General features: G+C 46.1%; 1 protein-coding gene across 1 annotated transcript in view; it reads right to left on the bottom strand.

Moving 5' to 3' along the window:
• Positions 1-278: 278 nt before the first annotated feature.
• Positions 279-18,614, bottom strand: part of mau2 (MAU2 sister chromatid cohesion factor) — a 58,710-nt gene continuing 40,374 nt past the window's right edge. Inside the window, exons 16-19 of the mRNA XM_067968518.1 lie at positions 17,336-17,447; positions 14,273-14,363; positions 9,984-10,111; positions 279-9,050 (exon numbers count right to left, since the gene is read on the bottom strand). Of these exons, the coding sequence (XP_067824619.1) occupies positions 8,976-9,050; positions 9,984-10,111; positions 14,273-14,363; positions 17,336-17,447 (406 nt within the window). The 3' untranslated portion in view covers positions 279-8,975. The remainder of the gene's footprint in view (positions 9,051-9,983; positions 10,112-14,272; positions 14,364-17,335; positions 17,448-18,614) is intronic.

Below are 18,614 nucleotides of genomic sequence, written 5' to 3' on the forward strand. Positions count from 1 at the left end.
GAGAGGGGTGGGGGGAAAAAATATAGCAGCCAGGGTTCCCACTCCAGGCCTGCTGATCCAGTGATCCCTGCTGGAAAATGGGCATCTGGTGAGAACGGGGACAGGCTCAGACTTGGCTGTGATGCCCCTCATGCTGGAATAGCCACCAACACTCAAGGTTTGCAGACGAGGGAACAACCATTAAATGAGAGATGGGGGAAGAAAACACCGTTCCTGAAACGAGTTCTGTCAGCAGAGACTCCAAACCCCAGAGAAAAACACCACAAGACCATCAAAAGTTTACATTTACGAATTTATTTAAAAATTCCCTGATATATAGAAAAAAAACAAAAAAAAGTTAATCCAAACGTAATAGAAAGCTAAAAACACAGCGACAGGCAGGTTCTGTTTACATAGATCCATATTTACAATCCGAACTTTCCCCGCTTCATAGTGGCGTTTCGTCACTGAAAGGGAGGAATCCTTTACATTTCAAAACATCTAGACATCTATAAACTATTTGTAAAGTTACAATGATGCTAAAACACAAAATACATATTAACAAACCTGCCATAACATTGATTCTTAAGGAAACATAATTATACAGCAACTGGTTTACCAGGTACATGATGAGGGTACATATTAAAACATTGTCTCATTCAAAAAAAAACACTTTGAATTGTCTGTACAGAAACTAAACATGGAAGAGTTGCAAAAACAAAAATTACTGTGATACCTAGTCAACAGTGATATACACATTTCAGAGCTGCACAATGTTGCAAAGTCAATTTTTTATATAATAGCTACTGCCCGGCTCCTTCTGCATTATTGTTGTACATATTAAATCACCCAACAATGTGGGAAGATTGAATTTAGAAATTAACAGATGCTTGTACGGTAATTATTTGTCCAGTTTATTGTTGCTTATGATAGACAGCTACACGTCCCAGCTCCCCTTAGAAGTTCGGATGAGAAAATCTTTCTCTGACCTCCCCCACCCCTGTCCTTTTCACCCGGAGGATGGTGTCTTATATTCTAGAAATTACCACTCTATCCCTCATCGCCTGATTACATGGACCCTCGCTGGGGTACAATTCCTCGGGCACTGGACACAGTCAGTACCTCACACAAGTGGCCGTCCAGACAGTGAGTGTCAGTCCACAGGCCTCACACTCTGCCCAGTCCCTGTCCTCACCAGACGCCCATTTTCCAGCAGGGATCTCGGGAACAGCAGGTCTGGAGTGGGAACCCCAGCTGGTGTATTTTCCCCCCCACCTCTCTCCTGGACACAGGGAGCAGAGGCCGATTATGTCTCTCCCAACCGCTTCCCTGGCCGAGATCAGCTAACTCGGCACAGTCCGCAGGGCAAACCAGAGTCCTTCCTAGTCTGGATGGTCCCTGGTGTCGCGTCAAACCAGTCACCAGGGAAGCTTCGAACCTGCTTTCCGCAGGAGAGTGCGTGGGGGTGGAGGGGGGAGGAGTGAGATAGACAAAGAACAGAAAATGAAAGAAAGAGAAAGAAAAGGAAATGAAAGAAAAGAAATAGGAAGACTCACACTGGGGTACGGCTCCCCAGGCACCGACTCACGCCGGGTGCTCTCTGGTGTCCTTGCTCCGGTGGCCACTCATCCCTTCAGCAATGACCATGGGTGTTGGCGGGCTTTTCGACAGCAGGGGGCATCGCAATCCTGTCCATGGACAATCAGCCACCTGGGCAGCAGGTGCTCGTCTCGTTGGTCACCTCAAACTGTTCCCAGCAGCAACAACGCAGCCTAATACTTCTCAAGATGCTTTCTATGGACTCAGTTCAGAAGGGGAGAATTTATAACCGTGCTGCTGCTGCGGGCTTTTCCCCCTTGCAGTTCTCACAGTGGCCCCGGCCCAACCATCACCCTTTAATGAAGCTCTGGCGTTAACGCTGGACAATCAGCATGAACTCCAGGACCAGAGTGTCTCAAAATGTGAGAACAAAAACTGAAGAGAACTTGAAAGAAGAGGATGAAGTGAAAAGAATTCAATTTAAAAATATTTTTAGAAAGACAGTAACGTAAAATAAATGGCAGTAGTTTTTTTTTTAAAAAAGGTAGTTTTAACGAGTAAGTTTATGCATGTTTATGGCACTAGTCTCCTATTATCCACCTTACGTGTCTATAAAAATAGTAAAATCTTTATTATGCTAACCTGCAATTTTAAATTGTCAATGGAACAAATCTTTTCCTGCCCCTTCTTTCATTCCTTGCTTAAAGATGTTGACATTTTATTGGGATATAATTCCACTGGCACCGATTGCCCTCTGCTGCCTCATTTAAGTGGCCATTACTCAAGTGTGAGCTTGGATAGAGTGAGTCAGTTAGCTACTCAACTGTAGGAAGCATCACAGCCGAGCGCAGCCCTCTCCTCACCCGAATCCGCATTTTCTAGCGGGGATTATTGGATAGCAATCAGGAGTGGGAACCCTGGGTCATTCCACCCCCTTCTTAATCTACAAATTGTGAGGCCAATAGCAGCTTCCTTACTGCCACCCTGGCTGCAACCTGCCAACCTAGCACAGATCCCAGATCGAACACGGGGGCCTTTCCTGGTCTGCATGGCCCAGCTGCTCACTACTGTAATCACCTGAGCCAGTAGGGGGAAGACATGGCTGGAGTTGTGGGCTATTGGTAAATGAACAGCAAAGAAAGGCAGGTCTTGGTTTGGGCGTGGATGAGGTGAGACTTAGAGAACGCATAAGTGGGGGGGTTATGCAGGTTTTCCCCACAAGTGAGGGGGGGTGGGTGGGGGGTGCAGCGCCTTCAAATACAACATTAATGCAACATAGTGTAGGAGCCCCCACCACCTCAGTCCTGACCGCAGTCACACACAAATAAACTTGTACAGTGTCACATCCGGTCGGGTCAGAGCTACATAAATAAAGTTATGGGGTACATGGTGTTTATAAAAAGACATCAGAGAAAGATCAGCAACCCAGATTATATAAAAAGATGTTCTTTATCTAATCTATATATATTTATATAAAATATTTAAATCTTTACTATGGATATTTGTTTCTGCAGAATCGTACCCACCAGCTCAGTGCCACCGTCTGATACCAATCACTGTTAATATTTATTGCCTTGAGGAAGTATCAGACGACCGAAGACTAGATTGGTTTAAAAATGCAGTCTCCACCTTAACACCATTGCGTGTTACCTTTACACCACACATTGAAGGATTAGGACACAAACCAATGTCACACTTATTATCGTGTCCCCCTCTGCACCAGTTTACATTCCGTCTCTCTCTCGAAGGTGCTGGCTCTCTTGCCCGAGGACACCAGGTCAGCGTCTTGTCCAAGTGACCATTCTTCACGGGTGAGCCCAGACCTTGAGGGTCAACGGGGCCAGGCAATCGAGCGGGCTGTCGTAGCCCCCCGCCCCCCTATCCGCACTCGACCTTCACACGCGTGCTCTTTCCAGCGAAGGTTAGTGGGTGGACAGCAGGAGCGGGGGCCCTGGCTGATTCTCGACTCCCTGGCCCACAGATCGAGGCCAATTGCTTCGCCCTGGCTGAAATGAGCTAACTCAGCACAGACTGAGGATGTGGCCTGGAACCAGTTAGTCAATGTGTTATCAGGGGACTTTACTATTAAAAGTGTGGAATCACTGACTGGGGGCAGTCACACAGCCTCAGGTTATGCAGAAGCTGCTGTCAAATTAGACAAGTTACTGGTGTTCTAAAGCAGTAAGTAACTTATAACGTGTCAGTAACTAGTCTAATTTTACTTACAAATGATATTGCTTGTTTTACTTCAAGTTTCAGTCCTTACAATATGTGGTATAAAGAACATTTTATATATAAAACTTCTAAAAACTTAATTTTTACAACCTCCTTCCATTTTATTTTGAAGGGGGGTGAAAAGTATTTAAACAAAAATGGCAAATTTACTACGGTTAGAATATCCACTGGTCAAATATTCAAATGCTGCCAGTATATAAAATAGACAACAGTGAAACCTGCATTAATAACTGACACAGATCAGCCCCAGTGGTGTCAGGTCCAATACAAACCCGAATGCCCCATTTAGCGGGACACCCCCACGCAGGCAGTGCTGGCATAATTTGCTGCGGGCACCAGCTAAGATTCCCACCGAGCTGCTGCCGCCCATTTCACACCGCGACTGCTGTGTTGTGGAACCGATAACACACGCGCACCTACTGTGGGGAGATTTCACACTGTGACACTTGGAGACTGCGATACATCGCGCTCCCCAGCGCTCTGCGTGACTCACCGGTTTTTAAACTCCCCGCATTTGCTCAAGATGCTGGATCGAACTGGGTCACAGTTCCACAGCAGACAGCAGCCCTCCGACCTCTCCCAATTAGAGATTCTTCACATGGAACCCTAGTCACCAAGTGCTAGTACGCTAACTGATCATATTTGGGGAGCTGGTTTTGGGGGTGAGGGGAACGATTCATAGTCAGCCCCGATCCTATCTCACTCGAAGTCCGCACACATTTCCCAGCAGATTAAGCGAGGGCCATTGATTGGTTTTGTTTCCCCCTCTCTTGATTACCCAGGGGTATTGAGGTAAACTACAGCTCCTCTAATTCCATCCCAGCTAAAATGGGCTAACTCAGTGCTGACTGGGCAGGTGGAACCTGAACCCTTCATGTTCTGTACAACTCACTTTGACGCTGGGCATTGAGTTTACCTGGGAACTGTTGGGCACAGGGCAATGATAATTATATATATTCCCCACTCAAGTTGTTTTAAAAGTATCAGCCTAGTGATCTGTGGGGCCTCACACCCTCCACAGGCAGGGTGGGAGGCTCGGCTCGGCTCTGGAACTACTACTCCAGCAGGTTTAGCCAGGCTATCTGGTACAAGCTTTCCCTCGCAACCCCCCAGTCCGAGTAGGGAGGAAGAGGTGGAGACGGAGGGGAGGAAGGGGACAAAGTCAAGTCAAGGGCAATTAGAGATGGGCAATAAATGCTGGCCTTGCCAGCGACGCCCACGCCCATGAACAGATTAAAAAAAAAGCCAAGCTTCGAGCCACTCAACAACGTGTCCAAGAGTGGCCAAGGGTGGGGGAATAAATATTAAGATAAGACTCGATAAAAACAATTGGCCTTTTGCCTGTCGAGACTTGCCAACTGGGCTCACACGTGAAGAACGGCCATTTGAGTGAGGGAGTGTGGAGGGCTCCTGGTGCCCGTAGAACCTGTACCCCAGTCAAAGTCAGCACCTTCAGGAGAGATGGGGAGGAAAGTTGAAACAAAAGAATAAATAAAAAAAAAAAAATCTAGTCTTAAGTTGCTTTGCTGCAGCCAGTAAATTCTCACTGCCCAGATTTCTGTCAAGGTCGATAAAATCATCAGATGCTCAAAACAAGCCGATTATTGCTCAGTCGCACTGCAGTGTAATTCACTGTATTGTATACATTCTATGTATATATGTACATGACGGCAGGTTGTCACACGTTATCACGTCCACGAGAGCCTTGCACCGCTGGAGAACGTTGCTATGTTATAAATTACAAAGTGGGGGGGGGTGGTGGGGAAGAGGGGGTTTAAGCTAGAATTACTTCACTGAATAAAATATACAATCATTTGATAAAAGAGACACAAGCTGTACAAAATATCGTTAGCGTTAACAACACGAACCCTAATAATTTACACAAGCACTCTCGGGGGAAACCAGAACGTGAGACTGCAGAAGAAGCTCGCCGGGCAGTCAGAGAGGCTGGAGGGGTTAAAGGAGCACAGAGGAGTCTGATGCAATGCTGAGGGGAGAGGTTATTTTTAAAAAAAATTTCGAATTCTATTTTCCATTGAAGAAGCCAGTGGCCCAAACAAATGATCTTGTGGTGAGGAGGTGGTACAGTGGGGCGTTATTTGCAACAAATTTAACTTGCGCCAGGTGTAGTTGTCACCTTGGGTCACTCAGGGTTTGATTATTCTACGGCAGTCATTACTTTAAAAGAACCACAAAAAGTGGTTGGTTCCTGAATTCTGTCCTCGGTTTACTTAAACGTAGGGCCCATTTTGCTCTGTCATAAGCCGCACGATCTTGATTTATTAAACTGGCTCATTACCAAATACTCTAATCTGTGCAGCCCCCCACCCTTTAAATACCTGATTGCTGCACACTGACACTTACAAGGGAGGGAAAGTCTTGTTCAAAGTAAACCCCTCCTCAATTCACCTCTCCGTTTTGGTTTTAAAATGCTGCAGACTGCCCAGATTGTAGTGTCGTTTTCTGGAATCAATCAGTTCCGAGTCTGCTCCCAGGCCAGTCGAAGTCGCTGTTTATGATGGAGCCACACCTGACTGTCCCTCTGTGGCACCACGGAATGGCCGACTAGACCTTCCCCAGGGGTTGTCAGCTGATTTTTTAAAAAAGTAATTTGGCATCTTTCTTAAGTATATTTTTCTCACCATATAAAATGGAGTATTTTAAAAATTCCCCTAATCAAGCTGAGATCACCACAAGCAAAAAAGAGTTACTCTCACAGTTCCCACCTTCACACGAGGGTTCAAGGTTGAATGTGAATTGGTTACAGGTGAGTTCTGTAATGGTGACAAGCACAAACAGGGAGTGTTGGCTCCAAAACTAATTCAAATAATCGTGGAGTGGCTGAAGGCAGCTTTGTGTAGCACACGGCACTGGGAGAGGGGGTTAGACTTGTTCACGTGTGACTAATTAAACCAATTTCAAGGAAAGTTCGTGTGCCCATTGTTCTGGGAGGCGGTGTTCAAATTCATAGACACACAGCCGAGAAGACACGGCGAGAGGGGGAAAGGTTTATATTAAAATTCAGATCAACACTTTTGGCCGCGCCCTAATGTACCAGCGAAGGGGTCAGGGATGAGGTATTTGGTCAGTAGGTACAAACGTTTAGGGGAAAGTGTCTCCTCTCTCTTCTCCCCCCCCCCACCAAATACAATACATCATTTTGTTTAAATTAATTGAAAGGTTGACAAATCACTTAAAACACAAAGAGAAAAAGCACTGGTCAGTGTCTGAAAGGGAAAGGTGAGATTTTGCTGATGTGAGTTTCATCAGCACCAAATCTCACCCAAAAGGTTAATCTCACTCTTCTCTTCCAGATACTGACTGACCATCTCTCTATTTCCAGTTTTTACTTCAGATTTTCTACCGCAAAATTTTAAAAATAATCTCTTGCGAGTTAAATGTAAATTCTTCTCACAACAGAGGTACATTTGGACACCAGGCCCTGCCCATTTTCTCAAATCCCTCCACCCAACACATCTCAGGTGTAGGACGAGTGTTTAGGATCTGCAGTAATAAAACCAAATTTAAATGAAGAACAGAGGAAAAGGGAGTCAGATCGCCATCTGCAACTAATGCCCAGCTTTTGTCCGATCTCCTGGCAATTCCGACCACTCCCAACGAGCTGAGCCAGCGCACACAGGCACGACAGTGGTCTCATCCAGCCACCCAACGCGGCCCCATTCACAGCTGCACCATCAAAGCCATCTGGAGCCTTCCCCCACCCCCTGTATGGGGATTGGGGGGGGGGGGGGGGGGGGGAAGGAACTGCAACAAATGGAATCCACGACGGACAAGCTAGATTCAACCTACAGCTCGATCACAACTATCTAACCATTTAAACAAAAGCTCTAAGATTCAATATGTTACCTTTTAGATTTTGTTGCTAACGTTCTCCCCTCTTCTCCCGATTGTGCTAACCACGACAGGGGCTGTTCCCCGATTGAGTCACTCTTAATACCTCGCCCCAAGTGGCCACTCTTCATGAGTGTGTGAGTGTTGACAGGTTGTTGATCTTGGGGTGGGGGTACCATGGTCGAGCTTGAACACGCGCGCGCAGACACAGACAGACAGAGAGGATGAGGGGATGTAGGAGTGTGGGGATGAGGGGGGGGCTGGGGGGTGAGGAGGAGAAGAGGACGAGGGGCTAAGTCACGCCAATTTCCCAACTACATGATTGGAGTGGCCAAGAACCTCAGCTGTTACGTTTTTAAAATCAAATTTTGACGTATTTAAGGATTTCTCATTTAGACACGAACGCAGAAATTAAGAAATTACAGCATTGGGCCAAATGACCTCCTTCTGTGCTGTATGATCCTATGATCTGTTCTTGGGGAGCACGAGTCATGATGAAGGGAAGAGAAGACGATGAGTGCCCTTACACTGGGGAGAAGAGACAGAGCGAGAATGACAGCTGAAGAGCCAAGAACAAGGGATTTTTTTTTGGCGCAACTATGACTCCTGGTAAAATAGCCTCAAAGACCAGGGTGGGGAAACAACTTCAGCCCCACCTCTCGGCACAAAGGAAAACAGTAAGTTGGGTCAAACTACAATCATTTGGAGGCTGTGGCCAGAATTCACTTTACACGTGGACACACGGTCAATGAGCAGGTAGGGTCTCAAGGTCCTGATGGCCACTTGTACTGCTGGCTCAGCCATTTTATAAAAGCTACCACTTAGCACCACTAACGTCAACATCAGCAATCCCCACACCCCCCCCACGAGGTCACTGAAGTCATCAAAATTATATATAAATGTTCACAATTGCCCCCCTCCACCCACTACTTTCTCCATTCATTCAGAGCCTGGGCAGTTTTAAAGCACCTCTTCTGTTCCCACGGCGACCCACGATCTGGCGTTGCTAAGGACGACGGCGGGCAAACATTCAACACCAGCCTCCTAAGAGGGCATGGGTTGGGGGAGGGGAGAACACACTAAATGGGGTGGGGTGGAGGTGGTAATAATGAGTCCCAGAAGACAACTGACATCATTCAACCCAAACCACTCCTTTGCATCAAAGTCCTCAACTGCCACAGAAACTGGGAGAGGCTGAATTCCCGGAGGAAAGCAGTTAAAATACTTGGAAAGTACCCACAATGCTGCGCGCAGAGACTCTGTCTACTGTTTGCCCGGCAATGACTGGGAAGCTGATTTTCAAATCCTTTTTCTTTCATTGCCTGGTTCGATGGGCGACAGATTCCACTGCTTTACATGTTCAGTTCTGTTCATAGCAGACTGGCGAGGCTGGTGGTGGGTCCGTTCTGAGCTTGAAACTGCACAGGAAGGGGGCCGTCCGTCCACTGAAAGAAAAAATACATTTCACATGTCACTGAAGAGCAGGCTTCCCACCAGCTATATTTAATGTAATGATACCGGCATACAACTAGAAAACAAAAACAAAAATCACACTTTAATGTCGCTTGTTACACTTCTTTTACAATGCTCTGAATTCAGCTCCTCAAATTGTTCCCACCAATTCAGCCCTCAAACTACTCCCACCTATACTATACCCCAGTGTTATAGTGACAGAAATTTACCCACCAATACTGCACCCCAGCATTATACATTAACAGACCTGCAACCACCAATACTGTACCCATTATACAGTAACAAATCTGTACCCACCAGTACTGTACCCATGTTATACAGTGACAGACCTGTACCCAATACTTTACCCGTGTTACAGTGACAGACCTGCACCCACCAGTACTGCATGTTTGTTGCAGGATTTGTCTGTGCCTTTGCACACAGCAAGATTCAACAAAGTGCAACAAACTTTTCGGTAGGTTGCGCTCCACCAGTTTAATGCTGTTGAGGTTTCAAATGCCAGTCGTTACCCTGACTGTACTCACATTGATCAGATTATGCTCGGAGACCGTACTCGCATTGATCAGATTCCACTCAGGGAGACTGTACTCACATTGATCAGATTCCACTCAGGGAGACTGTACTCACATTGATCAGATTATGCTCAGGGAGACTGTACTCGCATTGATCAGATTCCACTCAGGGAGACTGTACTCACATTGATCAGATTATGCTCAGGGAGACTGTACTCACATTGATCAGATTATACTCGGAGACTGTACTCACATTGATCAGATTATGCTCAGGGAGACTGTACTCACATTGATCAGATTATGCTCAGGGAGACTGTACTCACATTGATCAGATTATGCTCAGGGAGACTGTACTCACATTGATCAGATTATGCTCAGGGAGGCTGTACTCACATTGATCAGATTATGCTCGGGAAGGCTGCAAGCCTCTATATGGTCGTTGAGAAGCTGTTGAGAAAAATTCTGGTGCATCTGAGCTGCTTCATGAGCCTCTATGGTGTTCCCGCACGCCTTGTTGAGATCTAAGAGAAGGAAAATAACACTTAAGGAAAAGCATAAACAAAAAGGAGCCTCTGTGTTATGTATTATTGGTGTACTAAATGAAAGAAATATATTAACGTACAATGCTAAAGCCCCTTTCTCACAACAAACATCCCACAGCACTTGATAGGGGATCGGGAGACCCTGGGCAGGAAGTAGAGAAGTTACAGGAAGCATCTTTAATATTTAATAGAGGTGTTCAAAGTCACGAGGGGTTTTGATAGAGTAAATAAGGAGAAGCTGTTTCCGCTGGCATATGGGTCGGTAACCAGGGGACACAGATTTAAGATAATTGGCAAAAGAACCAGGGGGGAGATGAAGAGAAATTTTTTACGCTGCGAGTTGTTATGATCTGGAATGCACTGCCTGAAACGGTGGTGGAAGCAGATTCAATAGTAACTTTCAAAAGGGAATTGGATAAATACATAAAAAGAAAAAAATTACAGGGCGATGGGGAAAGAGCAGAGACGTGGGACTAACTGGATAGCTCTTTCAAAGGCACGATGGGCCGAATGGGCTCTTTCTGTGCTCTAGATTCTACGTACATCCAGTAACAGCGCCTTGGGTTAACATCTCACTCATAGCTTGAACAGAATGGAACACTCTCAGCATATCCTTGGCTGACACACGAGTGCAATGTACTCAACTTTTGAATTGGGGCTTGATCCCAGAATCTTTGGACTCAGAGGTCAGAGTGCTATCAACTAAACAGAGCTGACACTCCATGGCTTCTTTTACTATAGGCGCTGCCGAAGAGTTAGGCTTTGAAACTAGGGAGTGATGTGGTAAGGCGGAGGGGTTTAAAGCTCCAGAGTTCAGGCGAGTGACGTCCCAAGTCTGTGCCCACAAATAGTGGAGTGGCCCAGAGTCAGGAGAGGGAAGGATGCCTACTGGGATTGAGGGCCAAAGCAGATTGCAGAGCTACAACGAAAAGGTATGGAGAGATTGGAAAGAGAGAACAAAAAATCTTAAAAGTCGACGCAAGGGGCGGGCCAACGGGAGCTCAGGGCGAACAAAAGGTGACAGGATTGCGGGATTCAGAAGGGAAACTGAGGTGAAAGTTTTGCCTCATCCAGGACTTAATGTCCGACAGACACAGCAGCAGTCCACGGTATAGGGAGAATGTAGTCAGGTGCCACACTTTTACAGACGGTGTCTCTGAGGGGGCCGAAAATGGAGCTTTAGCCGGAGGGGATGTCACTAGCGCAGATGTACTGGGGTGGAATGGAAACTCTCAACCTCTCTCCACACTTCAGATTTCCACCGGATTGTCTTGTTTGAAAGGGAACAAAGTCTAACAAATTTCAGCTAAGAATTTACAATTTCTGTTTCACCAATTAAGATTTCTTTTCACGGAAATATTTAAACTTTTCTTTTAAAACAGCAACAATGCTCTTGCACAAGCAGCTGCTACACTGATGGCTTCGAAGTGAGCTGGAGGTGTTCACGGTGACACCTGCATCCCAGGTACAGACAGCACAGTTCGGTTAGGGGGCTAACTGATTGAACGCAGCCCGAGTCACACTACAGTGAAAAGGCGACACCCAGTGGAACAAACTGGAACTGACCCATCCCGAGGCAAGAGCAGAGACTGTAGAGGCATCACAGGTCATTAAAAGAACCAACTTGCATTTATATAGCGCCTTTCACGACCTCAGAATGTCCCAAAGCGCTCTACAGCCAATGAAGTACTTTTTGAGTAGTCACTGTTTTAATGTAGGAAATGTGGCAGCCAATTTGCGCACAGAAGGTCCCACAAACAGCAATGTGATAATGACCAGATCATCTGTTTCAGTGATATTGGTTGAGGGATAAATATTGACCAGGACACCGGCGCGAACTCCCCTGCTCTTCTTCAAATAGTGCCCTGGGGTCTTTTACGTCCACCTGAGGGGGCAGACGGGGCCTCAGTTGCAGTAGAGCTTAGCAGAGCAGATCGCAAGTTTGATGGCCAATCTGTGCCCGGTTAATCGACCTCAGTCGAGGTGGCGCAGGGAGTGTTACAACTGGCCTAGCACATCTAGGCTAGATAAAGGAAAAAACAAAATCTGTCAGGGTTCCAGCACCTGCTCATTGTCTAGTGGCACAAAGTGTGCAATGCAACTTTCACCCTCTGGGCAGTGGGTACCCTTCGATTTCAACAGGTAGCTGACCAGCTATGGACTCCCCCGGACAATCAGGGACTGCTCTCCAATAAAAGGGAGAGGTAATTTGACTCTTGCTTCAAAGATGAGCATATCTTAACATTAGGTAATATATGAACCATGCACCTACATCTTTGTTGCACCTCAACTAGTTTTTAACATTTCACGATGAGTGTACTGGATTAATACAGTTAACATCTCACTGCAGCATCCGCTGCTTTATAACTCCTAATGCTTCTGAATCACTGCAGGGTCAACACTTGCACTTCATTGCTAGGCACCAGCTGGAACACGGGCTCATTACTGACACCAGGAGGCAGGCGGGAGTACTGCAGCGGTTTGAAACGTGAACATTAAAAAAATTCAGGGGGCTACATGTCTTCAGGGACGGAGAAAACAAACAAAAAAATCCCTACTATTTCCCCTCCTCTCCTGAAGAGCTGACATTGTCTGAGGTACAGTAATACAGGCAACCTCCAGTAGTACACCTATTCTTTATGTGTGCATCTGGAGAGTGAATATCAGTAGGCTATCACTCACACTCACACTCACACTCACACTCACACTCACACTCACACTCACACTCACACTCACACTCACACTCACACTCACACTCACACTCACACTCACACTCACACTCACACTCACACTCACACTCACACTCACACTCACACTCACACTCACACTCCGGTGATGGACTGGGGTGGACAAATGTAAGGAGTCTTACAACACCAGGTTATAGTCCAACAGCTTTATTTGAAATCACAAGCTTTCGGAGCTTTCCTCCTTCGTCAGGTGAGTGTAGGACGAAGGAGGAAAGCTCCGAAAGCTTGTGATTTCAAATAAAGCTGTTGGACTATAACCTGGTGTTGTAAGACTCCTTACATCTCTCTCTATACGGTGACTTTCCCATAAGGCCATTAGGGAGCAGGATGATTTGTATGGAATAAATCTCTTCAAGTGAGAGAATTATTCTCTCTGAAGACTCTCAGTAATGCATGTTTTGTACCCAATCTGCTTCCAGGACTCCATAAACACCACTCTCAAGTCACTCCCCGGGAGATGCACAAAAATAACTGAACAGTCCTTCTGACCCCTACAACCAGGCAGGAAAGGGACTTGGTCACTGTCTGCAATGCATGAGATTGGAAACTAAGGGGTGGGCGGAAGAAGTCAAGCCCCTGACTAGAAGCTAGTGTGCAATTTTGTTTCAGGAACATTCTCTGGCCTTGCGCGGACGCGGCATCGCAAACTACGACGTGAAATGGACAGCCAGGCACCAAGGCAACATCGCGCGATGCTCCACAACCATCTCACCGCGACAGCCCTCGTCACCGACGGACACGTAAGCACGCGGTGGAGGCACGCCTGCGAGAAGGTTGATCTCGAGGCTGGGATGTGACAACTGGCCTCAGCTGCCCTGGGCTGGGGTCGAAATCAGCCAGGGTGTTATGACACAAGAGTCCAGCTGGTGGATAATTTCCCCCCTCTCCCGACGTGCTTCAAGCCTGCTCCCGATGGCTACCCAGTGAGGCCCGGCAAGTGGGCCTCGGGTGAGACAGGATCCGTCACAGTTGTGATTCCCTACATGGTTGAATAGCCTCAACTTACACATGAAGAACGGCTTCTTGGACAAGGTATAAGGGGAGCAACCCAATGCTGTGGAACCTTACCCCAGCCACGAGTGAATGTCATCAAGAGGGGGGAAAAGAGGGAAACAACAATGATAAAAACAAGGCTGTGCAGCCAAGACAGCATAACCATAGAAAGAGGCATGTACAAAATCCTGTGACTTCCACCACAATGAAAAAGATGTCACTTCTGTCCGATTTTAACACTCGATGGTGCTGGTTGACCCACAGCAACACACAGAAAGCACGAGGGAAAAGTTGGTGGATGAATTGTGTGTCGTAACACATTTAAACTTGTACTTTATTCAACCCATCTGCGGACAGCATATCATTTAGACGCCGATAAACTGGCCTTTCCCTCACTTACCCCGTAGCAATGCTGAAGACCACAGTTGGACTGACATGTCTGGGATCTTGCTGGCTAGCTGCATGGCTGGTACCACCATGTTATTACTCTCCTGTAGAACGGAACACAAGACAGAGAGTTTGTAAAACTCATTAAAAGTTTATCACCATGATCCCTTTTAACATTGTTATTTTGACAAATCTGTAACTGCTGTAATGATACAGGTTATGGGATCACCAGGTGGGGGAATTCCCCTCTCTGCCCCAGTGGAGCAGACATATAGGAGCTGCATCTAACTTTCACTATCTTCTTGAGCAATCAGCTCTTCCAACTCTGATCTACCATGTGTTGATCCCTGCACTACCTGTGTCTCTTCCCACCTACATACTTCACTCGAATTTTTTCCCCTCACTACCTCTCTCCCCATCTTAAAAACCGCCTCATCGACTCCCCAAGTCCTCTCCCACTCATTATTGGGTGCCCACCGCTGTCTTGGATGTGTATTTTTTTTAAACGTGAAATATCAATTGCCGATTGCTTGGGACTTCCGTGCGAATATAGAAACGTGAAATTCCTTTGTCCGCATCGCACTCCTCCCTGTGATGCCCTGGGTCTCCTTAAAGCAAAATACTGTTTTCAAAACCAGGGCCCACAAAGTTGTCAGAATGGGCAGGAAAAGACTAGCTGCTCCATCAAGCCTACCCCACACCACGATGGCTGGAGTATCACGACTAAACACAGCTTCTCTCCCCTCGGCTATGTAATCACCTGGGAGGGGAAAAAGAGAAAAAATACCAGGGCCAATAAGGGAAAAAATACTCTGGAAAATTCCTCTCCAAGCCCCTTAGGTGATAGAAATATGTATCTAGATTATTAGACAAAGTCTAGCATCTAGTTTGCGTGTACCTGTCACCCTACATGGACTTCACACTTTGTTACAGGTGAAAAACAATTTATATTAAAAAAAAGCCATTGACCTGGAGCCTGAAATTTGCAAACAGTTAGAATTACCTCAGTAGTTTACCAGCAGCTATAATTACCTGGATTTTTCTATTTATTACATTCACATAGAAAGTATCCAAGCGACACAGACAGGCCAGGTTAACAGTTAAACATTACAATCACACTCCGGACTATTCGAGAGCAACATCACAGGGGAGCGGCTAATTTCTCTCCACTGCCCCCCAACCCCTCTCCCTGCTTTTGTTGGCTTCTGTCTTTCTGCTGTTCCATGTTGATTAGAGAAATATTTACTTTAACGCTGGGTCTGTTCTCCTTTTCGACAGCGGACAGGTCCTAAAAGTGAGTCTTGTAGAGGTGGGGGCGGGGGTTCCCACAAACTTCAAAACCACTATCGGTCATTGGTAATTACTAACAAACCAAAACTAAATGGCCATTAAAAAAAAGCACTGGGGTTCGTTTCTAGAAAAGCAGAGAAGTTATGTTAAACTTGTACAGAACCTTGGTTAGATCACACTTGGAAAACTATGTACAGTTCTGGTCTTCATTATTATAAAAAGGATATACAGGCACTGGAGAAGGTGCAAAAATGATTTGTAAGAATTATACCAGAATTAAGAAGTTGTACCCATCAGGAAAGACTGGACAGGCTGGGGTAACCCGATAGAGGTCTTTAAGATTATGAAAGGGTTTGATAGGGTTGACGTAGAGAAGATGTTTCCACTTGTGGGGGAGACCAGAAATAGGATCCATAAATATAAGATAGTCACTAATAAATCCAATGGGGAATTCAGGAGGAACGTCTTTACCAAGAGAGTGGTGAGAATGTGGAACTCGCTACCACATGGAGTAGTCGAGGTGAACAGCATAGATGCATTTAAGTGGAAGCTAGATAAGTACATGAGCAAATACATGCTGCTCGGGTTAGATGAAGAGGGGAGGGAGGAGGCTCGTGTGGAGCATAAACACCAGCATAGACCAGTTGGGCCAAATGCCCTGTTTCTCTGCTGTAAATTCTATGTAAAATCTAAATTACAGTACCAAGCATGCGTGCAAGGATCTGAAGTCAGCGAATACCCAAGCCATTATTTTAAAAGCAATACAGACGTTGCAACGAGCAAGAAAAAGACTTGCAAGAAATAAGCTGATAACAATGCAGCAAAGGAACATGTTACAAGAAGACTGGGCAGGTACGAGAGCGCAGAAATTGGCTTCACTCATTTTAATCAGCTGTGTTGCTTTTGTTCTGCATATTATTTTTTAAACTTTAAATGATAAAATTACATGGTTGATCACACAGCTATTTAAAAAAAAATGCTTTCCCTCCTTTTATCCTGAGGCATTGATTCTGAGTCGCAGTTAAAACGATATGCAGATGTTGCACGTGGATTTTCAGAAAGCATTTGATAAGGTGCCACATTCACTCTGCGCAAATTGGCTGCTGCATTTCCCACATTACAACAGTGACTACACTTCAACAAATGCTTCATAGGCAGTAAAGCGCTTTGGGACTTCCTGAGGTCACGAAAAGCGCTACAGAAAGGCAAGCGCTCCCTCAGACCGTGCACTGGAGTGTCAGCCTTGATCTTGTGTCCAAGTCTGTGGAGTGAGACTTCAACCTATGACCTTCCGACCCAGAGGAGAGAGTGCTACCTACTGAGCCATGGCTGACACCTTAGTTGGTGGGGGTGGCGGGGGGGCGGGAAACGAAGGTAGACTGTAGGTGCGAGAGACTTTGTGCAAGCGAGGACTCACATCGTAGTGTCCTGGATCGACTTTCACCATAAACAGCATCCACTGACTCTGTAACTGCACTTTGTAGGTACGAAGACAGAATTGACCCGGTTGCTCAGTGGTAAAATGCACTGACCCACAAGGTGCAGAGGCATACAAAGCAGAAAGGGCCCCCCGCTTCGATTCTTGCTGTGGCCGGAGTTTGTTAATCTTAGCTGGTATAGCGCAAGATTACAGAGACTGAAGTCATTCTACGACCAGCACTCTCTCAGCAGGGCCCCTCACTCACTTCAATACCGAATTAACTTTCAATTTCGCAACACAGCTGCTCAACCCAATGAACACCTGGCAGTTCTTCACTACGTTTCTCAGCAGGAGGACTCAACTCACTCTGTGGTTTCCTAGAGCGTAGAATATGTGACCCAGTAACACCAAGGAACAGGCTGTTAACCGATTCAAATCCTCTGCGTTCGACATTTTCAGAGTCTCCCGTAGAAATCGTCTGGAAAGTAATGAACACTCAGTCAGTCATCATTTAGGGAAGTGGTCTGTTGTGGCAAAAACTGCAGGGACCAGTTGTGTCGTCTCTCAGGTCAAGTCTCCGTGCGTGGGCTTGCTGTGTGTCCATGGGCATCCCTCTGTCCCTCCTGCTCTAAGCCAGCCTTTCTCTCCTCTCTCTCCCCTAATCCTGCACTTACTCTCTCTCCACTCATTGCTGGTCTGTTTGAGGTGTGTGCATCTACCAGCACCATTCGTAAAGTTGAAATTTCACAGCCTCAGGGACTTTTTAAATGCAAAATTGCGATACTTGGGCAGCAAGTTGTGCTACAGGCAGTGACTGATAATTTGGACATTTCTACAGGTGGTCACACTGCTAGGAATCACTTGCATTAATCACTATACCTCGGCTTACATACGAGAGATACACAAATACTTTCCATCCAACTGGACTGGCAAGTTTTCCTTTGCTTTTAAACATTAATAAATTGCCAAAGATGTTGCACAGTCAGCGGATGAATATAAAGTTTTTTTTTATTATACATGAGTGCAGTTGGGACGGAGATGTCAGACTTGCTCAACAGAACCACCCAGTGGCCAGAGCCTGTAACCAGAGTATGAGTGCAGCTCAGCCATGATCTAACTGAATGGCAGAACGGGCTTGAGGGGCTGAATGGCCTCCTCCTGCTCCTATGTAACGACGCTGTGCTGTAACAAAATTTAATGGGAAATGTTGAAATAGTATAAGATTACATATATATATATATATATATGTAATGGCAACAACAAAATACTTACATTAATAGTGTTTTATCACACAATTAATTACTTTTTCAGTTCAATGATTATTTGCCTACATAACAACAAATACCTGAGGTTTGTGACCTTCAGTTGGCTTTCCTTTCCCTAGTTTTAAATATCCTTGCTGCTGTGCCAGCGGTTAAATGCTAAGAGGAGTGCGCTGCTATGCCATAAGGACCAGGTATGTCCCAGGTTCGATCATTGGCCTGTGCTTACTCAGGCGATCTCCGCCAGGGCTGAAGTGTCCTGCGTCAGTGCGCCTGGGTTGGAGTGTGGACCGTGGGGTCTCTACTCAGTGACTCCAGCTGGACAGTGCATATTGCTGTTGTTGAGGGGTCAGGCATTGGGCTATCCATTGGTGTCTCCTTCA

The sequence above is a fragment of the Heptranchias perlo genome, chromosome 29, assembly GCF_035084215.1.
Source record: "Heptranchias perlo isolate sHepPer1 chromosome 29, sHepPer1.hap1, whole genome shotgun sequence".
NCBI lineage: Eukaryota > Metazoa > Chordata > Chondrichthyes > Hexanchiformes > Hexanchidae > Heptranchias > Heptranchias perlo.